This window comes from Populus alba, chromosome 17 (genome assembly GCF_005239225.2).
Source record: "Populus alba chromosome 17, ASM523922v2, whole genome shotgun sequence".
Classification (NCBI taxonomy): domain Eukaryota; kingdom Viridiplantae; phylum Streptophyta; class Magnoliopsida; order Malpighiales; family Salicaceae; genus Populus; species Populus alba.
Genome location: NC_133300.1, coordinates 1,723,005 through 1,749,196, shown reverse-complemented (window position 1 = coordinate 1,749,196; position 26,192 = coordinate 1,723,005). Strand labels below are relative to the sequence as shown.

Sequence of the window (26,192 nt, the reverse complement as noted above, 5' to 3'; positions counted from 1 at the left end):
GAGACAAGAATTCCTTATCTCTCCACATTTGCCTAAATAGACAACACACCTGAGTGTTGGACGATCACCGCAACGCCACACACATGCAACTCCATGGATCAAAATGAATAGGAGTCGATAGTATAGGGGTGTTAATTGATTTTACTAGGGGTAATTTTGAAAAAATTAAAAGTTTGAGGAGTCAAATTAAGGACTGAGTTGATTAAATTGAAAACCAATGACTATTTTGTAAATATTGCAGGAATTCAGGCCAATTGCAATTGATCCAGGGAAAATAAAATAAAAAAGAAGTAAATTTCCAAGGAATAAGGACCTGATTGCTAAATGTGAAAACTTCAGGGCAAATTGAAAAGTAATAGTTTCAGTCCAAAACAAAGTCGTTCCTAAGGCGACTGTTCATCCTTTTTTTTATATATAAAATAATTTATTAAACGCCAGAGGCTGGCGGGAGAAATAAGTACAAAGACTGTAAAATAACAGTTTGCAGCAGAACTAACAAAAGAGTTAAGTAACCGGACCAAGGAAAACAAAAGCAAAATTATCCAAATAAGCAACATTTAGCTCTGCACAAACTAGCCATTCGAAGCGATAGTGCCGGGGAAAACCGCCAAGAAACCACATTTCGACCTCATTACTGAAGCTTTTCTCTCAATAAATCTACCTTTAACATCCTCACAAGCATAACAACAAGATCAAGGACTGATGGATGCTTCAAAACCAGGCAATAAAGTCACTTGATCTGCTCACTCCCTGTTTAGCCATGAAATCTGCCATGTAATTACTCTCACGGAAAACATGAGTGAAGGTGACTGTTCATCCTTGTCGTCCTCTGTAAGCAGAAACTCGCACGAAAAGGTCGCTAAAAAATGGCTTCGGGTAAGCATGATTCCCCCGCCAACTTCACACCAAACCATTATAATTCAATTGACAAGAAAAATAAATAGTAAGATTTTTGGAAACGAAAATGATTTGATTCCGCCTTATTGCATTTGCTGAATTTCACAGGCAGCAGATTTGATTATCATCTGGAAAGCTTCCTCTATGTATGACTTCAACTTTTGGACATCTATGAAGCCCTTCTCAGCTCCCACTGTAACCCTTAGTTCGTCCATGTAGCTTACAATTGTTATGGTAAGACTCTGCACATGTTATATACTGTTTTGTTGAAATTTGATAAGTGGTTAATTTTTTGTTGAATGGACAAATTTAGTTAAATTCGACAAGTTACCTGAGGATTGCCAAAAACGGCAAAGTACATGCCTTTGATTGGGTGATTAGCCAAAGACATCTTTTCCACTGGGCCAATCATATTTGTTATAGCCATGCTTGCGTTCAACAATGTTTTATGAATGCATTGGGCTGCTACCTGAGGCACATGGTTGAATAATTAATATCATTTTAGCAAGCATCCTAGAAGCATGTCTTAAATCAATAATATTAATGATACTCTTAAAAAAAATACATTTCTAAAAAATATCAACCATTAAAAAAGATATATTTTTAAGTTTTTTTTTCCGTAATCGAGATGCATTATTAAAACAACACCATTAAAAAAATAATAACTAATTAAGAAAAGCTTACCATAAAAAACAGAAAGGAAAGAAAAATGAAAGCTAAATATATCTATTAAAAAACAACAAAATAATAACTAAGTAAAATTGGGAATACTCTCCTTGATCTATTTGAGCAAGACGGTGAAAAATAGATCCTAATACATTTTTAAGTTATTACTACATCATGCATTCTAGGAGAATAAAAAGAATAAAAAATTGAAGTCTCAAAATGTGTATTTGTGTAGCATTACCCTACTACATAATTGTTATTATTATATATCTTTAATGACATGTAACGATATTTATTTACCGACAATAGATGTAACAATAGTGTTCTCTAGATGTGAGTTCTAATTTTAGAGGCATTAATTTAGTATAAATGATTTTAGATCCAATTAATATCTATAAATATCTAAAATTGATATCATTTTAACTTTCAGTTGAGAATAATTAGAAAACTTAACATATTAAATAGCCAACCTTTTCTATATATATATATATATATATGTAGGGTAATATACAATAAAAATGATAAGAATTATCACACAAGAGTATGACTATAATATTTTCTATATAGTTACATTTTATAATACTCCCTGTATGCAATTACTTTAAATTTCATCCTAATATTTACTTACAAGATGCTACTGAAATTCAATTTTGTTGTAGAGACCTTTAGAGAAGCTAGCATACCTCATGTCCTTTTAATTTCTTCACGATCTCAACGAATGCAGCAGTGAGATACACAGCCAAAGAGCTTCTCTTTCGCTTGATGATTTGCTGAGCTTTCCTGACAAATTCTATTGGATTTAACTCCGTACTGGCCACCAACTCAGGTAATTGGACATGCAAGAAGGCAAAATGGTTGCCCCATCGTGATTCTGCTTTGGGTTTTACCATTTCTTGAATTGACTGGTAACTACGAAACATTCTTGTATTAAGCAGCACTAATGCTGTACAATTTGAATGATCGCTTGACCCTTTGCTCATTTCTTGCATGTATAAGCGTGTTCCCAAGAAAATTGATCCAGTAATAACATCATTTATTGTCTGATATATATCAAGAAAACCAAATTAAGAACTTGATGATGTAAGTAGAGAGATAAGAACAAAATAAAAGGGAAGGATTGTCTCTTCAATCATTAGCCATCCCTTGTGTTAAAATTATCATGGATAAGCTAAGATTTGGTAAGGAGATAGGATGTAATTTCAACAAAATAAAATTTGGACTTATTCTGCCTAAAAATCTTCATGTAATTTGGTAAGGAGATAGGATATCTGCATGGATAAGCTAAGATTTTCATGTGAAGAAAACAAAAGGGTTTGCAAAAAATATTATTATTTGTAAGGGTTTGCAAAAAATTAAAAAAACCGATTAAATTGAAAAATAACAAAAAAATTGAACCATAAAAAAACTGATTAAACCAATTAGAATATTTCAAAAGATATTTGATTCAGTTTGGTTTTGGTTTCACAAGCTTGAAACCGAAAAACTTCAATCAAACCGAACCAATTTAGTTAAAAAATATAAAATAACCGAACAGAAACCAAGCTCATCATAAAACCCATTAGAAAGTAAAAAAAAAAAGGCCCAAAAAACAATATAGTTTTTTTATTTTTAATATAAAATAACGAACCGAACCGAAACCAATGGGTTGAATTTTGATTTTTAATATAAAATAATCAAACCGAACCAAAACTGATTGGTTGGAATCGGTTTCGGTTCGGATTGGTTTTTTTATATATATATTTTACAAAATTTTAATTTGGTTATTTTTAATTATAGGTAAAACTCAAACCGAACAAAAAAATAATCACCTAATTATTTCTTAAGAAAAACAACTAAATAGTACTTGAAATTAAGTAAGCTTACCACACCAAGAGTAGCCTTAATTTGTTTAATTTGACCAAGAGAGAATGTCATTGAGGCAAGAGCAATTGGTCGAAACTCAATTCCAATATCTCCTGATCGGATTGGAGACAGATCATCTTCAACTAAACTGCTCTTCATAAGGCTTCCTAAGAAATCAGACACGGTATTGAACAGCAAAGAGAAAATCTTGGGCACAGTCTTAAAGATGGTACGATGATCACCAGATGTGTCTACGCGTGGTTGGACAGAAGGAAATGTCAAGGGAAGAGAAGGGTTATCAGCTCTCTGTAGACATGAAAGAAGAGCCCCCATAAGAGAGTAACCATCTCCAATTGCATGGTGGATCTTGAATATTACAGTGCCTGCTGCATTACTTGTGGGGTATTTTATTAAATGAATTTCCCATAAGGGTTGGCTTTGTGGAAGTTGTAACGTTGATAGTTTTGATAAGTAATCTTCGAAGTAGTCGTCATAAAATTGTGGTGACATTTCTTCTGGGAAAATGGGGATATAAACATGGTCTTTGAGCTTTACTTTCACCTTCTTCCATCTTTTTTCTCCATTCTCATCAATAAGCTGCATCCACACTTTCACTATTTGAATCAAAGATTACTCATCCAAAGAAGAAAAAAATTAAGAAACATATCTGCTATATCTCTTTCTACAGTATAAAAAACAGAATTTTACTGAAAAAGATATAGTACTGCAGCATGTCTTCGAACAGACAAAAATGGAGCTTTTTCCCGTAAAGAAGAAAAAAGTAATGAGACACATGTTCATACACTTAACAGAGGACTCACGGGGGGGGGGGGGGGGGGGGAGTGAGAGTACCATGATGGAAGAGAAACGTGGGTTGATGGGGAGAAAAACATCCCTGACCAAAGGGATTGTTTTTGAGTCATCAATGGGAACTTCAGTCTCCAAAACACCAAGAACGGAGAGGTTTAGAGCCAAGCTGTTGAAGTACTGTCCAGTAGGACTCACGGGCTCTAAAGCGTCTTCTTCTTTCTCCATACCGTTTTCGTTTTGTTTTCAATAACTTTTGCTGTATATTTGAAGCCAATTAGGCTTTAGCCCTTCGGGTTCTTTATACTACGTAACTATTGTGGTTTGGCACAAACTTTAACTCCTTAGAATGAGTAAATATTCAAATGCAGAAACGATCATCATCATTGCAGCTGTTTGGAAATGCATTGCAAATAGTGTATGCGAAGATGCCAAATAATTGACATAAATTTCTTTTAAAATAAAAATAATATTATTTTTATATATTTTCAAATAAATATAATTTAAAAAATAATGAATGATACATGTACCCACCACTCCTATAATTGTGAATGATTTGACAACATTTAACCCACCGCTCATGAAATTACACCTAATTGAGTTAATATGGACCAATCCCGATGTCTTAGGGCCCGCCCGGGATATTTGCAAACAGAACCTAATTAAATCTTTTGTTTTTATTTGAGTTGGATTTAAGAAAAATTACAATTACATGTAATTCGGGTTAATATGGACCTGCATTAAAATTTGGATCACAAGTTCATAAATATATGTAGTAATATATTCTTAAGAGTTATGGTGCGGTTATTTTTTCACTTTATCTTGATTGTTTTAGTTATGGTGCAATTATTTTTTTATTTTATCTTCATTCACTACAAGATTTCACAGTTTTACCGATGAATATTTTTCATCAATGTTAGATTTAGGCTCCGTCGGTAAATTTTTTACCAACCAAATCACAGACAAAAAGTGTCTGTCAGCATCCCTTTCATTGGTAATCCCACATTCCATCGCTAACTCTGTCTGTAAAAAAAAATATTGCTGATGGTTTTACAGACAAAAAATGCGCGCAAAAAAAAAATTCCCGCTGGAAATATAACGACGAATGTATTTCGTCAACGATAGTGGCATATCCAGTAAATATTTTTCAGCTCTCGGTAAAATGCTGGTGAACTCTATTCGTCTATGAACATGTCGGTGATTGTGGCTTTTTTAGTAAATATGTTTCAACTCTTTGTAAAATGCCGATGGATACATTTTGTTTATAAATCCGTCGGTGGGTATTTTTAAATTTATTTTTTAAAAAAAATTATTTAGAATAAATAATATATAAATTAATAGTAAAAAAAACCATTATGCAAATAAAATTTTATTAAAGATAAAAAATAATAATAATAAAAAGTTAAATAATATTCATTACAAATTGAATATGTTTCCAAAAAAAATATTAAATTAACACAATGACGAGGCTGGAGGAGGACGAGGAGGAGGCTGGTTGTTCTTGGGACCATACAACCAAAAAGGATATCACCACTCTATGATGCCATGTTCATGACCATTTGGCGAAATTGTTCATAATTCGCTGAGAGTTGCTCGTATTTTTCGGTGAGATGAGCCGTGTTTTATTCATAATTCACCGATAGTTGCTTATGTTTTTCGGAGAGATGAGCCATGTGTTGCTGCAAGGCCACGAACTCCTTAGATTGGGTGCTCGATACTGATTGAGAGCTCCCAACGATTGAGACACTACAGACCGCCTGCAAGTTCTCGGACGTAGAGTTGGTGAGCCCGTACACTAACTTTTATCAGGTCCACCAGATGATCCTACCTCCATCCACAAATCCAGATTGAAATCTAGATGGGACGAAGGATTGTCCCAATATCTCTCCCTCAACTAGCTATTATAGGTCTCCAGAAAATGAAAAAAGAAATCATCATATTTACTTTAATAAATATAAAAACTTACAAAATAAAATGGTTAAACGAACATACCACAAAGTGTTGAGCACGGTTGTCAACAAACTATTGCACCCCCTCTTAGCAGTCTTAACTCCACATGTGCATCTCTTCAAACAGCTCTATTAGGCTCGACTTATGTCCAAGAGACGTAGCCTGTAAGGAAAAAAATTAATTAAGTAACAACAAATTATTTAACGATATATTTCATTTAAATTAACCTTACCATCCGTTTCGCATGTGCAGCAAACAGATTGGAGCCGCTAGTGTATGTTGTCATCAAACCATGAATTTGTCAGTTCCGGTTGCTAGCACCGGACTGTGAGCATCGTGTGAACTGCTCAGATGTCACGTGCTCAATATATTGTGACCATATATCTGCCGGGATGTATAGCGGATTGAAATCCCTCCAAACCGTCACATCGTCCTAGCCTTGAAGACCGTTATCTCTCACGCAACTTACTTTCATAGTAAGAAATTAGATTTTGAACATTTTTTTTTTAAAAAATTATCATATTGTTTTTGATGTTACCTAGTTGCTGTGTGATTTTCCCACACCTTCCTCACAACATTGTCAAGTGTGTTGTCCCACTCGAATTTGTGCTGTGTATAAATAATTTATTTAAAATAAAAATAATAATTTATTTACAATTATATTAATAATTTATTAAAAATAAGTTGGAAATTAGAAATTAACACCAACCTCAATTTTGTCAAACCATGCATCGATATTTGGAAATTCAGGATGTCAGGATAAACTAACTCATTTGAAATAATAGAATCTCTATGAATGATTTAAATGTCGATGATATTACTCGGTCGGCCTCAATGTTTGTGAATCTAAAAATAAAATAAATTAATGAAATATTGATTAGTTGTTCATAAATTATGTTATAATTAAAACAAAAAAAAAAACTAAAACAAACTTACATTGGAAGGCCATCCTTCCAATGTGCCTCGTACTTGTGGGTGAATTGATTATGCTGTGAAGACACATCGCCTCTACGCTATGAAACTATGTTGGAAGAGGTAGCATTGGTAGACGGTGCAAATGCCTCTTCTTGATTGACACCTAAGGACATGTCATCCTCGCTGCTAGAAGAACTAGCTGCGACCCTATATGAGTGACGAGCTATTGATTTCGTTCTATGCATTTACACAATTTTATATGAATCATTACATAATTAAATTCGATTGTTAAAAAAAAATTGGCAGCATCTCCCTTATACTGGAGATTACCCAAAATTTTCAAACCTGCAACTATTGACAATAGCCACAAACAATTGACCCCATTCAAAAATCTTATATATAACCTAACATCTGTACAAATAACAATTAAAATTAATGGAAATAATTAAACACATATCATGCAATAATAGAGTAAAATTGAGATAAAATAATTAATTCCTCTATATTCAATTACTAATTACATGGTAAATTCCACAATAACAATTAAAATTCAACAAAGTATTCAATTAGTATAGCAATACAAACATAAAATATATTGAACAAATCAAAAAAAAACTATAGACTTTAGGAATGAAAAATGCTTACTTTAATAATGTGTTTATTTCAAGACTTTATCTACATTATAAAAATAAACTAAAACCAAAAACACAACAAAAATAACAATAGCTAAAACAAAGAAAATATATAAAAAAAAATCAACAATAACAATAAAAATTCAAAAAGTATTCAATTATTATGGCAATACAAACAATAAAATATATTGAACAAATTAAAAAATATATATAAACTTTAGGAATGAAAAATGCTTACCTTAATAATGTACTTATTTTCAAGACTTTATCTACATTATAAAAACACACCAAAACAAAAAACACAACAAAAATAACATAGCTAAAACAAAGAAAATATAAAAAAATAAAATCATTAAGCATATTAAATGGAAATACATACCTTTTCATTTGCTGAAGATTCAAGTAAAGATTACAAGCTAAATAAACAAAAGATTTAAAGGAAATGAGAGGAAAAAAAAACAAAAAGTACAGCTTTGAAACGAAGGAGATGAAAAAATGAACTGAAGGGGCGGTTGCTGGGATTTATAGCACAGTTTTATAGACGGATTCAACGACGGATATTTAAATAATATTAATTTTAATTATAGCATAGAAGTTCTCTTTCATCTTGTTCCTTTCACGTAAAATGCTTCTCACCCATTCGATAATTTTGTCATACCTGACCTCACTCAACCCGTAATCTAACTTGATGGTGAACACCTATGCTAAGGCCGATAATTTATTGTGGTTCGTGCAACCATCCCATAATGGTTTGTCAAAATCTTTCAACAAATTAAAAAACCTAGCTACATCTGCATTAGGTTCTTCTTCTATGATTGGACAGTGACTGACATTACCTTGATTCATTTTCATTGCATTCATAACCATATTCGTGTAAGGATTACTGTTGTCATTTGCAACTCCGTGCACGTTGTTAGCACTAGAAGTTGACCCAACCACCCTTTCACCCATGCTTTTATCACAAACAAATACTTCTCCGTGTGCATACCAACACTGATAATTATCTATAAACTTTTTGTGTAGAAGATGCATCATTACAACATATGGATACATATACCTTTTATTTTAACACTTCCTGCATGGACACCTAATACCGCCTCTAGTAAAAATTTTGGGAATAGATGTTGCAAAATTAATAAAACCCTGAATCCCGTTACAATAATCCATCATCCGCAATCCTTGGGGTGAGTCTCAATACATCCATGACCGATCATCCATGACTTCTATCAAACCTCTATAAAATTATGATGACAACATGTATTAATTAACTATGTTAGGTAAATAAATTTGCAAAAATATTGGTTTACCTCGAGATTATCCAACAAGCTAATTACAACTTCTAATAAATATTCATTATCAATTATCAACATCCATACAAATTTATATATATAAATTTATGGAAATTACAACTCTGCAATAACATTGATAAAAAATAAAACGGACTCAATAAACAAGCTATTAATTATTTCACCACAACACAGTTAATTTGGTAATTCAACAAAGTTTCAACAATTTACAAGCAAATATAATTTTACAAAATCTAAAACAAACATAACAAGTACAAAATTATACATTAATATACTACAAGTTTGTTTGAGAAATAGCAATAAAACAAGTACATATACTAACAAAATACATAACTAAAAAAACAATAAAATTGACATTTAAAATTGAAATCTAAATGTTAAAATTAAAAATGATAAAATCCATAATAAATCAAAACATGGATGTTATGACAACAAAACTCAAAGAAATATGACTTGTGCTAAGAAGAGGGAGATTGTTTTTTGGGGGCTAGTTGTTTGCAGTTTCGAAGGGGAGAATTGGGATGGGGAAGAATAAGGAGAAATAGGGGAGGAGAGGGTCGGTAGAGTAGTGATATATTCACTTTTGCCAACGGAATACTTATGTTGGTGATTTTTTTGGCAATTCTAACGGTTAATTGGTCACATCACTGTAACCAACACCTGTTAAGGGCATGAGAGTGTCATCAACAGTCATAACAGGAATGAAGGGCGAAGGGGAAATAAAGGTAAAAGATGAATAATCTAGAGACATATGATGTGAAGAACTAGAATCAAAAACCCATTCAGAATGTGACATACTTGAGAAACTAAGACAGCTAACCTATGAAAGAAGAAACGAACATTGCTTGTGGTTGCAAGGAGAGAAACTTCTGAAATTTCTCAGCCACAGTACTAGGATCAATAATAGAGCTTGACGAAGCTATTGCTGCAGTATTGTGGTGTGATGGTTTATAACCCTGAGGTGGTCTATGAGCATTAGATTGTGACTGGCTGCCAGGCTTCTAAGCTTGATTCTGCTGTCTCAACTTAGGACACTGAGCCTACCAATGACCTTTTTGCTTATGGAAACTGCACTCGTCGAAGCCAACCCTTGTGTAAGGCTTATGATGGTGATTGGAGAATTGTTTAGAGGGAACTACTAGTACAGAAGGATTCAAAGCAGAAAGAATACCCTTTTCAGAATACGACTGAAGACGTATTTCTTTAGCCAATAACTCACTAACAACCGAGTCAATAGAAGGTAGTAGAAAACGATGTAATATTGAACATCTAAGTCCTTCGGAATCACTATAAAGTGTTGTTAAAAATTATACCAACACTACTGCTCTCTACGCTCAATATAAGCATCACATGCCTTTAATTCTGCCGATTTTATAAGAGCCAATTAATCCCAAAGACCTTTCATGGCGGAATAGAACTCCTGAATACTCATATTCTTATGGTGAAGAGCTCATATGTCATTCTCTAACTGATACTGCTTTGCAGAATTTGATTACCTGAATAACCGTTGTAGATGATCCCAAACCTCCTTTGTTGTCTCATACTTCACCAATTGTGTACCTATAGAATGCTCAACATAATTATTGATCCAAGTAATGATCTTTGCATTGTTTGCTTCCCATGCATCTATTGAAGCAGCATCTCCTTCTTTAGTATTTTTAGGTATCACATAAGTTTCATTAACATATCCCCACATCTTCTTACCTTTAAAAAATTTTCTTATTACATAGCTCCAATATGAATAGTTCTTCCCATCCAACCTCACACTTACAGACTGAAGCGAATCATCTCTTTTAGTAGCCATAATGAACAATCACAGAGAACCAGAATGCAAAAGGAGTGGAAAACAAAATACTAAATTATATAAACTAAACAGAGATTACAAAAACTAAACAAATATCTTCTCGAAATTATATGATTACTCCAAAACACAAAAAAAATTTGCAGAAACTGAACACAAATACCAAATTACAGAAGCTAAAGGGAAGACAAAACACCAAAATAATTGCAGAAACTGAACGCACATACCAAATTGCAGAAGCTGAAGGGAAGATGAAATACCAAATTTTGCAGAAGCGGAAGACAAAATATCACAAAAAAACATTTCCAGGCTCTGCCCTGAATCTGTGCAAGGGAGCGCTACCCTCTGCCAAACCCCAACCAACTTCAGTTGGATCCACGAAAGTTGTGTTTGGGATTAAACCTCGTTTCATAAAACTAGCTCTGATATCATGTTAAAATAATTAAGATCAAACACAAAAAGAAGGCTAGAATTCTCAATAATCTGTTTATTATGAGTGCTTAGTGTTAACCTAAATATAAAAAAACTATATATAGGTTAAATTGAAAATTTTATTCTACCCTTAATAAATAAGACTACATAAATATTATTTAACACTCTCAAGAGTGCTTTACTTAACTTAGTGAAGCATGAGTGCTAACTTTAGTATTAACAAAATGGTATTTTCATAGGAGCATTATTTTAAATTTAAACCAATATCTCAAATCAAATCATAAATGTTCACACCTAACATGTTGGGTGACTACTTATTGTACAGTAGTAGTAGATGCAATGAACTTTCTAGTGTAGTAATGAAGAAAAAGAATCTTAAGAATTCACCACCCTGCTTAGTCTTCTACGCAGTACCACTAATAAAATATGATCATCGACTTGGAACCATCCATGTAGCCCACCGCGTACAGTGCTAATAAATAATTATTGTTACATGATGCATGGTACTTGCAATGTCACCTTGGAAAAACAAGGAGAAGGACCACAAATTTATGGCTTGTATCCTCCACGACACCTACATTTTTAAGCCAATAAAGTTGGCTATCAAAATATGGGAGCACAAGCCATAATGTTTTTCCAATCAACCAATCGATACCACCGCTTATAGTTGATTATGAACACTTGTGTTCACATGAACCCGAAATATTTGTCAGCAAGAGATGTTTTTACATAGTGAAAAAGATATATTCCTAAGTAAATTATGTAACGTGTTTATTAAGGTTGCTACAATTAATAATGTCATGTCATGATGAATAAGGGCCAAACCATAGTTTTAAAACCCGGACCGGCCCGGCGGGTCGACCCGGGACCCGACCGGCCCGGCGGGTCGACCCGGGACCCGGCCGACCCGGGCATGGGACCGGTCCGGGTGGAAGCCAAAACCCACTTGGGAATTGGCCCGGCCAGACCCGGTCAACCCGGCGGGTCGACCCGGGACCCGGTTGACCCAGTCAAGACCCGGCCGCAAACCTGTTGACTTTTGTTTTTTTTGTTTTTTTTTTTTGCTAAAACAACGTCATTTTGATTTTTTTTTAAAATTAAAAAAATAAATTTTGACCCGGCTGACCCGGTCGAGACCCGGTAACCCGGTCAAAACCCGGAACCCGGTCCTTGGACCGGGCCGACCACCAGGCCGGGTCTTAAAACTATGGGCCGAACAAAATAAGTTGGTTTCAGAGGTACGTACTTGTCAGTTCTGAAGTATGAAATAATTAAATAATATTATTATCATCTTTCACCTGGTAAATTTAGTTAGTTAAGAGCTCATATTTTTGTTTTTTTAAAAAAAAAAAAAACAACAAGCGGGAAGTTGCATAAATTAGAGGTGTCGAAGTTCTTACAAAATAATCAAAATTAACCTCTTCTTAGAGATATGGTTACCCCCTCATGAAAGACCTCATTAGAATAATCAGACCTTTTCTTGCTCAAAATATTTATGTACAAATAAACCTCAACATTAATATTTTTTTTTAATAATATTAATATTATAATAACTTACAATTGTCATTACCCAATTTTTAACCATTTTATTTTAATTATTATTATTATTTTATTTACTGAAAAAAATGATGGAAAAAAAAGTAATAATGATGAAAAAACAAGTAAAATGAAATAAATGAAGAATGAATTAAAATTTGGGTTAAGGGCAAGATGATTGAAAGTTTTAGGGTTTAGTTAAACTTTTAAATTAATGTAATTAAGCTTGGAATTAATTTAATTAATCCAATTAAAGATTTAATTGAGAGAATAGATAAATTTTTAGATTTAAATATTGAGCTTGGAATTAATTTAATCAATCCAATCAAAGGTTTAATTGGAGAATTGATTAAGTTTTGAGACTTAATTAAACTTGAAATTAATTTAATTCATCCAATCAAGGATTTAATTGGAGAATTGATAAGTTTTGAGACTTAATTGGATTTTGGATTTAATTAAATTAATGAAATCAGGGACTTAATTGAATAAATATCAAAGTTTGGAGTTTAATTGGGGTCCAAATTGCAAAACTTGAAATCCAAGGACCAGCTTTAAAATGGAGCCGAAATACAGGGATTCAATTACAATTTACCCAGGGACTTGTTTACATGATTTCAGATCTTCAGTGACCAGATTGAAAATGGATATTCCCACCACACAAACAGCGCCGTTTTAGAATTTGTCAATCGCCTTCTTCGTCTTCCTCCTCAGGAGCCGTTACTGGAGTAAAGGGAGGCCGTTTTAAATGTTTGGTATTCTCTGGCTATAAAGCCAGAGAAGATGAGAGAGTGCGGGAGGAAAAAAAAAAGCAACGAACGGGAGAAAAAGAAAAAAACTGAGGGCAGAACCGAGGGGCCAAGGATTAGCACGAACGAAAATAGAGAAGGGGTCTAAAAACAGAAAAACGGGGAGAGAGCAAAACGACAGCATTCCTGCTTTGCCTTTGCTCTCAAAACGCAAGGAAGTGCAGAGAAGCTGCAAGCGTTTGTCAGCCTAATTATTCCTCTCCAGCTACACACTCCAAACCAAAGGGGAGGAACAAAAAAAACCTAGATGAAAAACCAGAAACCGGAAAAAAGAATAGAGGAAAAACATAGTATAAATCCAGAGAAATAATACACAGAGACGAGTATTGGCTCTGCCACCGCCTTCGTCCCTGCAAACAACGAAAACCCAGAATCAAAACAAATTCCCAGCAAGCCGGCCTCTTCATCATCTTCTCGGTTTCAAAAGCCGCTGAACAAACAAAAGGAGCACGCAGACAAGTGAACATAAAAGGAAGATAAAGGGCAGCAATAGGAGAGAATCCATCAGCGCTGTAAGCATCTTCGCCTCCCGAAGTAGGTATGCTCTTTCCTTTCTCCTTTCATTCTCTGCATATTGTGTTTGTAAACACTATGCATAGGTAATTTAATTTTCGCACGGTGCAGCACACGTGAATTTAATTCATGCGTGCAGGACTTAGCCCAGCAGGTCTCTGGCTTGTGCTAGTGACCTGGCTGGGCTGTATAGAGATCAGCTCAAAAACATAAATAAAAAAAATATATAAAAAATAAAAAAAATAAAAAATAAAAAAAAGTAGAAAAAATAAAAAAATATGTGTGCATGAATAAAAATAATGTAAAATTTTTTTGGTTTTATTCACTGACGTTAGAGTCAGGAATAAAAATACTGGTTTAAATTTTATATTATTTTTATTCATTATATTTTATTTTATTTAGCTAGAAAATAAAAAAAATATATGTGCATTCATAAAAATAAATTTATTTTTATTTATTTATTTAATGGTGTTAGAGTGGGAAATAAAAAAATATTGATCTAATTTTTTTGTTGGCTATGAATTTTTTACCAACGCTAGAGCTAGAATTATTCGAGCTCGGATATTCATTAGCGTCAAAGTCAAAAATATTATAAACAAATCATCATAGCATAAGTGAATAAATGTTTAGCCATTGAAGACAAAACCACCAATACAATTTGCCTTAGGCAAAACGTTTAAGGGTGATAATATCTTCCATTTTACGTAACCACTCCCGAATCATAGAATCTATATTGACTAGTTAAGATTTTTAGTAACCATAATACTAGGTGGTGACTCCTTAGACAAGACATTTTCCCCTAAAAGAACACAATGCTAGATATCTATTTTTTTTTTCCATAATTAATAGAAAATTAAGAAAAAACAAAAAAGTATAATGATATATCATTTACACAGACGACATTATGTTAATTACAAATAATATCACCTATGGATTAAATACCATTAGTAAAACATTTCGTCAATACTTTCGTTTGTTAAAATCTATTTGTAAACTCATTAGTAACTTGTTTTTTTTTTTCTAACAATATTCATTTATGTTAATTACAGATGATATCATTTATGGATTAATTTTATCGGTATATTTTATAAGACTCTAGAACTATTCATTTATAAATTACCATTATTCATGTTGTCAATTATATACAGAATTATAATTAATTTTGTCTGTATTTTTTTAAAAAGCTCTAAAAGTGTTCACTTATTGGATTGCATTATTTTAGTTTATATTGCACGTTTTTCTTCCGGTATGATAATTTTGTTTTTTTCCTCATTGTTTGGATATTTGAAATAAACAAATATATATACCCCCCTCCGTATCTAATCTGTCTGTATATACCTCCTACACAATTGCATTAACCACATAAAGGACACATACATTCCAACATTCAACAGATTCGTCTAAGCAAATGGTATGAAACTATCTAACTTACATTTCCATCCAATGCTAATAGATACATGTGTTTTGATGATGACTACTGGTTTGTGCTCAGGCATTCTTGGAAGGAATCATTTCATTAGGACCATGGGGAGGTTTAGGTGGCGACCACTGGAGTTACAGGGCAAGCGGTGTCGAAGGAAATATCAAGTCCATTTCCTTCAAAGATGCCAGTGGCCTGGTTTCTGGGACATTCGGTGGCAGGGGCAACGATCCTAATGACAGGGGTGAAGAGAAAAAGGTGACTTAGCTATTCATATATTAATACATTTACAGGGAGGCTAATTCCATAGCTGATGGATTGGCAAAATCGTATTACTGAATTCGTACCATTTTTGTAGATCCTTTATAATCTGTCTGTTATGTTTTTCTTTTTGGGTTCTTTTATCCTTTTTATCTCTTTTTCTTGCTGAATGTTTGTGTACTTCATTTCCCTTTATAATTTTAATACGTTCTGCCTTTAAAAAAATAAATAAAAATATTAATAGATCAGCAGCACTTACCTTCTATTTTATGCGCGCGTTGTGTTTTGTATAGATTGAGATCCAATGGCCTTAAGAGCATTTGAAATCTATAAGCGGAACTTATGGAAAGTACGAAGGACAATTAGTGATCACTTCCCTATCGTTCATTACAAATCTCACCACATATGAACCTTTTGGAACAGCTCCTGGTGGAACTTTCTCTATCCCGATAGCAGAAAGCACGTGGTTGGCTTCCATGGGAGATGTGGTTACTACCTTGATGCACTTGGTATTTTTGTGCCACCGGTAAGTTCATTCAACTATATTTATCAGTAAATATATGGTTATTATTGTCGCTTGTTTTGTTTTTAAGTATGCGTCCTCGTCTGAGTCTTAAGGTTTCACTTCTCTTTGGTTGAATATATATGGATTTTATGAATATTGTTTTGTTTTAAGCTAGCGTCCTCTTCTATATATCAGTACGCCATTTTGCTGTGACATTTTACAGCCTCGTCTAGTATTTATCAGACATGTATCCTTTTGAGACATTCGCCAAGTGTTGCAGTGCCGGTGAGTCGAGCCATATGGCTAGTAACAACAGAAATAATTGACTATGACTATTGCTTTCCGTGCAGGCAGATTCGCATGGAAGCATTTCAGCTGGGCAATGGGGTGGTCCGGGTGGAGATCCTTTTAGTTTTAGGGTGGGAAGCTGGATAAAAGAGATAATTGTTCATGAAGGAGCCAATATCAAGTCCCTCTCTTTCAAAGACGGCAATGGCCAAGAGTATGGAAAATTTGGCGGCAAAAATGCTAATGACACTGGTGAAGAAAGAAGAGTGAGTATGGCATTTATGGCTTGCATAGGATAGCAAATCAAATGAAGCATTTCCTTATTTAGCTAAGCTAATACTATATTCTATGATGCAACTTCTGCGTAGATCGAGATCGATGGGCTTTCAGAGTATCTAAAATCCATAACTGGGACATATGGAGATTATGCTGGAATGGTGGTGATCACATCACTATCATTCATCACTAATCTCACTACACGTGGACCTTTCGGAACTGCTACCGGCACTTCTTTCTCCGTACCAATTGAAGGTTCGGTCGTGATTGGATTTCATGGAAGAGGAGGCTACTACCTTGATGCAATCGGCATCCATGTGAAACCTGTAAAGTTTTTTTTTTTTTTTTTAATAATTTGAAGGGTAGTTTGAATTCCAGTTAGAACCAAAAAAAAAAAAAAAAACTCAGTAACAGTGGTTATTGGTAATGATGCAGGGGGACATAGAAGGAACTATTTCAATAGGTCCATGGGGAGGCCGAGGTGGGGATCCATGGAGTTACATTACAAATCGAGGTATAAGCCAGATAGTCATCAATGTAGGATCAAACATTAAGTCTATATCTTTCCGGGACACTACTGACTTGGATTCTGCAACATTCGGAGGCAAACACCCTAATGATATTGGTGAAAGGAAAACTGTAAGTACCCCCCCCCCTTGGCGTGTCAAGTTTTTTCGATAGAAAATATTGTTTTATTTAGGACTATTGTTTCATGTATGGAAAATAATTATTGAAACAAGCAATTGAAAATTATATTGTAGACCCTGCAGCTTACAACAAGGAACTTATGGTTCATAAACTACTAAATGAAATATATCTATTTTGCTTTGCATTATTTGCAGGTTCTTATTAACTGGCCTTCTGAACAATTGACATCCATAAGTGGGACATATGGCAATTTCAGCTCTTTATTGACGATCACATCGCTGTCATTTACTACAAATAGGACTACTTATGGACCTTTTGGAACAGGTTCTGGCACGCCTTTCTCCATCCCGATAAATAATAATGCGGTAGTTGGATTCCATGGAAGAGCTGGAGACTACCTTGACGCCATTGGCATCTTTGTCAAACCACAGACGACAATCTAACTTCTTATTGGAAGAAATAAGTTGTCTTATCTCTAAAATATCCATGGATACAATGTCACTGCGTCGATGCTTTGTTCATTATGTTGTTCTTAATTGTATGCTCTAATAATGTACGGAAATAAACGTGTTTTTGTTGTTTCATTAGTGTTGTTTACGAGGGCTTTCATAGCTCTGTGATGTGCCAGGTTTCTTGATGCTTCGTTGTATCATGTATTAATAAATATTGCGACTTTGAATCAAAGCAGGAATAATGTAAGCCCTATCAGTGGTTGAAATCCCTTGGGAGGTTCTAATTCTTGTAACTCGGGAGTTATTTATATAGTTCCTGTTTGACTTGAGATCGAATAGTTTTGTTATTTTTTATTTATTTCAAATTATTTTTTATTTTTTTATTTTTTTATTATATTTTTTCCAGTCACAATCTCTTGTACCAAACACATCTTTACCGGGGAATCAACTACCCCAACATGAATGTTCCACAGATAATTAACAAACTATGATCCAAGCCTGTAACAAAAAGAAATTAAAGAAATTATGTTTTTACACGGTTCCCTCAACCACACGGCAAAGCAAAAGAAAACGCAAGCGCACTTGAGGTCTTGGCTTAGTGGTGGAAGAGGCTTGTTCCCTTCTTTCATACCATGGTTCAAATTTCATTGTGCATGTCTGTCACCCCGCGGTGCTTTACATGCTCACTGGATTTGCAGGATGTTCAGTGGACTGTGAGATTAGTCGTGATGCATGCAAGCTGGCTCGAATACCCGTGTAAATTAAAATAAAAAACACAAGTGAGTAATTATTTTGTCAGGAGATATGCGTCGTCTGCAGAGCGTGGAGTGCTTAGCTGGTCGGCGATTAGATGGCTAGTCGTATTATTGGTATTTTTCACTCCTTTCCTCACTTAGACGTGACAGGAGTCTTTGTTTTTTCACTGAAACCTGGCTTCCATCAGTGCTTTAGAGATAACCCTGAAGCCAAGGGCGGAGCCTTTCACAAGGCTCCGTTGGTTTTCACAAGGCGGAGCCTTTCGCTGGATGAATAATCCTCTCAGTCGTTACTGGAAGCATCATAATTTGTTCTCCTATGTTAATAGACTGAAAGCATATTTTGTTTCAATCACCTTCTCTCATATCTTTCGTGAAAGTAATTGCATGGCAGATGGTTTGGCTAAGCAAGGAGTGCGGAGATCAAGTGAATTTGTTGCCTGGCTTTGAATCCACCATTTTTCTATGGGCTTGCTATTGTTTCTTCTCCCATTATGTCTTTGAGTATTTTCTGTTTTGTTTTGTTGAGGAATGTTTAGTTTCAGCTCATTTGGATGGATTTTGTATGGTTTTCTTTGCTTTGGTTTATCTTAAGTTGCGCTTTATCCTTCATATGACTTTATGCCATATTAAGATATTGCGTAGCTTTTGTTCTATTCCCGTCAGACTTTGACGCTTATATAATATACACATCTTTCAAAAAAAAAGGCTCCGTTGGGCTGGTAGCCCAGGTAGGATAACAATAATAAAAAAAAAAAACTCATAAAATTCTGGTGATTCAAACCTCTTCCGAGTCATCAATGTTGCAGCCACTCAGTTCCTTTTCTTAACTATAGCCAACCATATGTTCACAATTGTTGGTGATGATGCCTTCTATCTCAAGCCCTTTACCACCTCTCTCACTCATCATGCTAGGACCTCGCCAAACCATGCATGTTTTAATCTCTACAGACTGATTACCTGGCCGATATTATACGACAGCTTGAGCTTATCAAGGTGCAAAAAATGCACCATTTGATAGCACTACAACCAGGGGTGAAGGCATGTAAAAGGTTTGGGTGGGCTCTTGTATTAAGATTTTATTAATATTTTTTGACTAATTTTATATATAAAAAAAATTTTATAATTCTCGATTAAGTTATTAAAATATTTAAAAAATTTACGTTGAGCCTTCTAATATGATATTTTAGCTTGGGTTAAAATTTCATAATTTTTGAAGAAATTCAGAAATTTGATGAAAAATCACAATTTAACTAGTTTTATATTATTGGACGTAATTTTCAATCCGACCATCAGATTAAGCTTAAATTTTACAAGAGATCTTAAAATATATTTAATAAAATTTGGTTAAAATTTTAGGATGAACAGGGCTTAATAGTGCTAACAAAAAAAAAACCGTCAAATAAAAGCAAAACGACTCATTAAGGGTAAAATAATTATTTTCCATTAAAAAAATAAAACAAATCAACTCTTCCTTCCTTTTATATGTTGCCAACTGGGCAGAAGCATAATAGAAAAAGAAAAAAAAAAAGGCGAGAGAGAAAGAGAGAAAAGAAATGGAAAAACAAAAAAAATATCCAAGGAAAAACAAATAAGAAAAGTGAGAGAATAACCTTATAAATTTACAAAGTCCAACTTATAAAACACTACTCTAAGGAAGAATCAAGTGAAGGAAGAAGGAATTGAGAGAGGGAAAAAATTTAATTACTTTGTTTTCTAGTTAACATGAGATTGTTATTTTATCTCGGTTGAGAAGTTATTACAATATCGATTCAAATTCAATTATAGATAAATTATATTTAACAAAACTTCAAATAATCTAATTTTAATAGTGAATTTATTTTTACTTTCACTTTAATTTTATGTATTTTCAAGTTTATTTTTAAATTTTTTTGGTAGTATATTTGAATTAAAAATTTACTGTTAATCTTAAAAATTCATATATATAAGATAATAATTAATCTTAACAAAAATTTTATATATTTATTTAATAGCTCAAAATAAAAGAAAAAAATTAGCTCCGTCCTTGCCTGGATTTAATGCTCTAAAGAAAAGTTACAGAATGATGGAACAACGTAGCTTCGAACTGCTGTTTCTGGTTGTCGAATCGGTGTTTTTTGAGGTTATGTCTTCCTATATATCTACGTTATTAAGTACAGTATTGAAGGCGACCTCAGAGAGGAGGTGGAGATAATATTACCAAGAGGTCCAATCGGGACGGTGCCCTACGGGGTGTACCGAGGCAAGAAATCCAAGTACGGGAACTACGGTACCGCTCTTAATTTTGACTTTTGAATTTCCCTTGTATCCATGTCACTTGATTAACTACAGTCGGAAGATTGATAATTATAAACGAAGAAACTTTTTAATGGTATATTGTGATGGTTTTTATTGATATAATTTTTTATTTTTATATTTATCAGTAAATATTAATTGAAAATTTTTTTTGGTGTATAATAAGAGAATCACAACGAGTTAATAAAGAATAAAAATAAAATCAAACAATATGATAAGTTGACTATTTGTTTTTTAATATATACAAAAGAAATTATTGTGGGATTTAAAAAGGTAAATTATATGATAACCTGATATTTTTACTGACAGAATAACAGATGCAATAATTATGTTGGTTCGATGATATTTAATTTATAACCTGACAATTAACTCTCTTCCCTCCTTCCTTCATTTCTTTTTTTTTTTTTCTTATGTATTTTTTTCAACAACAAACAGCCCTCACTCCCAACCTCAACACAATTCAACCCGCATAACAAATCCAGCCACCATAACACTCGGCTTATCAGCATTCGAGTTTTGATTCAAATGTTCTTGAGGATTTTGTACTTTAATTAAGCAAATCTATTTTTTTTTTTTTGTTTGAACTTAATTTTAAACTGTTGATTCTTTTTTTGTAATTTTTTTGTAGTATATCTATATATTTTGATTGGGTATTTATTTATTTTATAGTCTTTTCTCATACAAATTTATTGTATGAATTTATGACTTGTACATGTTAGGATTTGTTTAAGATTTTATAAAATTATATTTATTTGTAAATTGATGAAATTTATGTTGAATTTGTGACTTAGGTGTTTTGTGATGAAATAAATAATGACTTATTTAACGGTTCTGTTTTATATTTTGTTAAATTTATTGTTGAGTTGAAATTTTTGATAAATATGTTGAAATTTGAGTTTTATATAAATAATTGTTAATGAATTAATAGTACTATTAAAATAGACTGAATAAATTTGAGCTAAATCAATATTTTGGCAAATTATTTAAGTAAAATAGTTAAATAATACATGTTTTCATTATTCTTTTGTATATGTGTGATATAAATAATGGACGATCGTTCATAGATATATAGATCTTCATCCCAAGGGTTGCAGATGATAAGTTATTATATTGGGGTAATATTTTTATTAATTATGTATTATCTAATCCGAAAAATATCAATGGAGGGAGTATTAGATGCTCATGTACAAGGTATAAAAATAAAAATTTTCTCGATCCTGACCTCCTTTTGAGCTTAAGTCAACGTTACTCCTATAGGCTCCTCAAAGCCTTTTTCAATTGTTTCTCATACATTTTAAAAACCTCGCCAAGCTTTTTCTCAAATACAACAAGTCTTATAATTGTTCTTTTTCAAACAAGGACATTAAAATGAGAAGTTTGAAATGATCATCTCAAATAATTAAACAAAAGCTCTAATACCACTTGTTGAAAAAAAGGATAGGCGTTGTAAGAACTAAACTTAAAAAACAAAGCTAAAAACACAAAAAAAATTGAGAGGAAGGATATTTTTCATTAAGTGTTTTTTCAAAAGATATACACTATGAACTCTTCTTCATAATTATCTATACTCTTTTGATAACAAGTCTATTTATAGACATTAAATCGTAGACCATGAATAAATTAAAGTACTCAAAAAAAAATTATAATCTAACAAAAATGCTAACTAATTCAATAATGATTCTAATAAAAAAGTCTAACACAAATCCTTTTTCATCAAGAATTCTTACATTGACTAGGAATTTATCTAAGAAATATGTACTGGCTCTCAACAAGTCATGGTTGATTCTTGAATCTTCACCATATAAACACCCTATGATTGCAATCAAGCAGAGAGTTAGAGCATGTTTATAATGTTTTATAATCGTGGCATGACTGTGATTTCCAAAAAACTTAAATATTTTTTTTTTTTGATCCAAGTCAATTTTTTTTTGGTATTTTTAGATTATTTTTATATATTAGTATCAAAAAATAAAATTTTTAAAAATAATAAAATATTATTTTAATATATTTCCAAATTAAAAACATTTTAAAAAAATATCCTTAACCATAATGCCAAACACATCTTAATCCAACTTTGTCATAGCATTTTTTACCAGAAACAGCTGTATCGACCATGTATTGAAAAAATAATGAAAAGCAAAGAACTAAACTTTCAATTATAACTTGTCAATTTTCAATATCTACTCGAAACTCCTTCAGAAAAGGATTGATCACTGTTACAAGACAAGATTGCAGTGTATGACTATGAATAAACTCATAAATCTGAACAACAAAAAGTAGATGCAAAATTACTAGTAGCCATAGGTATCAGAAACAATCAGCAACAAGAATAAAGGAAGACAACTATAAGAGCACTCTTGTCAGAGTCACCGACCACAAGTTGAAATATAGCAGACCAAATAAATCGATCACAAAGAAAGGACCTTCGTAAAACAAAAGAGCACAATCAGTAGTTCTAACAGGTCTATCAGTTGGTGTTGACAAAGTAAATCCATCTGATGCTAGTAAGTTCTGTTGCCAAACTTTTAGCTTCACTCATTGCCTTGCTCTCTGAATAAACCTGAATAGGACCTGTCCAAAACTTCAAATTTCAAAGACTCAAAATAAAAAAATCACAACTAAATATCACAAATTCCGAACCATGTGTCTGTGTGTGTAAAAAACGATGAAAGTGGTGAATTGAGTGTTAAATTATTACCTGAAACTCGAGATCTGGAAGGAGAGGAAATAGGAAATCACTCTGTTTCGAAGCTTAAGTTGGTGGTGGAGCTGCACAGAAAATGGGAGAGAAGAAAACAAAGATAATCTTGATGAGTACTTAGCATTTGATTATTCTCCTAAAACTGCAAAATAAATGATCCCACAAAAACAAGAACCTAGAAACACTTTCCGGACCAGACAATTATTGTTCATGATTTTATGCTATACATTTTTTATAAGAAGAAAATAAGTTGTAAGAGTAGTAAAGGTAGAAAAGGCAACTTACGAATGAATTGTGGTGCAAAACAAAATTGGGATGTCCATGAGAGAAAGAGATAAGCAAATGTCAAGAAGCATAGAAGAAGGAGATAACCCTTTCGGTGGAAGAAAAAAGACGTTGCTGGGCTAGTCTCGCCGGATTTTGAATCACCATTTTCATGATCAATTTCATCACCTGAATCCTCAGCAGAAGAACTGCTGGAATAAAGAGAATAGTAATCATCTTCTTGGTCGCTCAAATCCCCATCAGAAATGCTGAATAGATGTTGTGGACTCTCATCAAATAGAAGATAGACCCCGCAGCTTTTCACCTTGCAATGCTTTTCAATCTCACGCAACTCCATCTCTGAGGTGTTCCGATCGAAAGATTTCGCTTTTGCTTTCGGGTAGAATTCAAAAGTAATTTCTTTGTCAGAGTATTTACTGAAAGAATCTTCTTTCCAGTTCTCGTGCCACAATAACATGTGATCCGAGTCATGCATCTTTGAATCCTTGAAGTTATATATCTCACACTCTGTCCTGAAAATGATATCATCTTGTTCACAATTATTCCTTTGGCATGGCATTGCCATTTAATATTTATGGCTTTATCTTCCTGAAGCAAATCATTTAATGGAACTGTATGGTGAACAATCAGGCAGAAAGCAATTGCCTTGAGCTTATGACAGTCTGAGGGCAACTGAATGGCAACTGAAGATCCCCAACTTCGATTAATGAACCAATGTGGAATTTCACTTCCTGGTGAAAGAATCTGAAACATGTCTCCAATATTTCCAGACTGCAAGACAGAAATTATATTATTAGAATAAGTAAATCTAATCGACTATGTGTGTGTGAGAGAGAGAGGAATGTAGAGAGACCTGAATTTTCAATTGCATGTCTTCCATGATTGCATTCTGATCAAATCTGAAGCAATTTGCAAAGATTCAAACGTATCGATTGGCTTAAAGTGCTGCTTGATATGGTTTCTAATGATTCACAATCCCTTGCTGATAAAATACACAAAGAAGATGGAAGCTCCGGTAGCTCTTTGATATATGCTCCATCTAACTCGAGAAATATCAAAGATTTCTGATGCCTAATTGATGATGGTAGCTTCTTAATTGCTGTTCTACCCAAGTAAAGTGTTTTCAAAGATTTCATAGGCCTCTTGATTTCTGGGAAGGTCTCAAGTTTTGAGCAACCAGATAAATAGAAATTTTCAAGAAATTTCAATTTACAGATGCTGCTTGGGAGTTTAGAGAGCCTTTTACAGGTCGAACATATGTAACGACACCAGTTTCGTAAGAAACTCAATTGATGAAGGCACCTCTTCTATAGCAGTTCGATCCAAAAGCAACACTCTTATATTTTCTGAAATCACTGGAAACTTGGTAACATTTTTTGCAACCAATCAGAGAAAATTTGTCTGAACTTGATTGACAAAGGAACCTTTTCTACAGAAGTCCCACTTAAGTCTAAATATCCTATATCCGCATAAGTCTCTGGACAATTCCTGATATTTGAGCAACCTGTTATAAAAAGTTGTTCGAGACACTTTGAATCAATCCTTCTAGGAAGAGTAATTAGATTATGGCAGTCGGTAAGATCAAGGCGATTCAGTTTCTCCAGATGTTGAAAGGACGATGGAACCCTTTTTAAACTTTCACAACCACTAAGATTTATATACTCTAAATTGATAGCTTTTGATAAATCTGGCAATTCAGTCAAACACCGAGAGGAACTGAGGTTGATTCCTTTTAAATTCAGAAGATTCTGTCGCAAAAAATTGAGAGGATTAGAATTTGGTACTCTATAATCCATAGATAGAAATGTTAGCAGCATACCTGTTTCCACTCCAAAGTTTCTCTACCTTGCTCTCAGGAAAATCAAACTGGACGAGGTTTTCAGCACTAAAATCCTGTGGCAAAGATTTGGAAGGGAATCCATCCCAGTGGAAATATCTAAGCTCATTGGAAAGATATTCAAAGGCCAGCGTGAGGAAGGTGCACTTTGTTTTTTTCGACCTCGAAGTAAGAGGGATTATGGAATATGAGAAATTCAAGACAGTTCATCCCTGCAAAGGAATCAGTTTTCAAGCTCATTTTCCTTGATTTGGACATGTCAAGGCATATGCCTTTAACTCTTTTTGTCCCCTGAAATCAAAGACAAAGAATAAATAATTCATAAAACATGTGGAAGCAAGGTAAAAATATCTATCAAAAAGAGG

General features: G+C 33.4%; 1 protein-coding gene, 1 long non-coding RNA gene and 1 pseudogene across 3 annotated transcripts; 1 reads left to right on the top strand and 2 right to left on the bottom strand.

Moving 5' to 3' along the window:
- Positions 1-402: 402 nt before the first annotated feature.
- LOC118042342 (wax ester synthase/diacylglycerol acyltransferase 4-like) lies at positions 403-4,621 on the bottom strand. Its single transcript, XM_035049987.2, has 5 exons — positions 4,258-4,621; positions 3,427-4,002; positions 2,247-2,603; positions 1,229-1,366; positions 403-1,139 (listed from the first exon to the last, which is right to left on the bottom strand). The coding sequence occupies exons 1-5, from the start codon at positions 4,438-4,440 to the stop codon at positions 981-983; spliced, it is 1,413 nt and encodes a 470-aa protein (XP_034905878.1). The 5' UTR covers positions 4,441-4,621; the 3' UTR covers positions 403-980.
- A 5,066-nt stretch (positions 4,622-9,687) lies between these two features.
- On the top strand, positions 9,688-18,055 carry LOC118042341 (mannose/glucose-specific lectin-like; annotated as a pseudogene).
- A 5,081-nt stretch (positions 18,056-23,136) lies between these two features.
- Positions 23,137-25,236, bottom strand: LOC118042350 (uncharacterized). Of its 2 annotated transcripts, none has more exons than XR_004686435.2 (4): positions 24,844-25,236; positions 23,991-24,761; positions 23,703-23,773; positions 23,137-23,585 (listed from the first exon to the last, which is right to left on the bottom strand). It is a non-coding gene; the product is annotated as an uncharacterized lncRNA (long non-coding RNA). The 2 variants fall into 2 exon arrangements; XR_004686434.2 differs by having other exon boundaries at positions 23,137-23,575; positions 24,844-25,235.
- Positions 25,237-26,192: the final 956 nt, after the last annotated feature.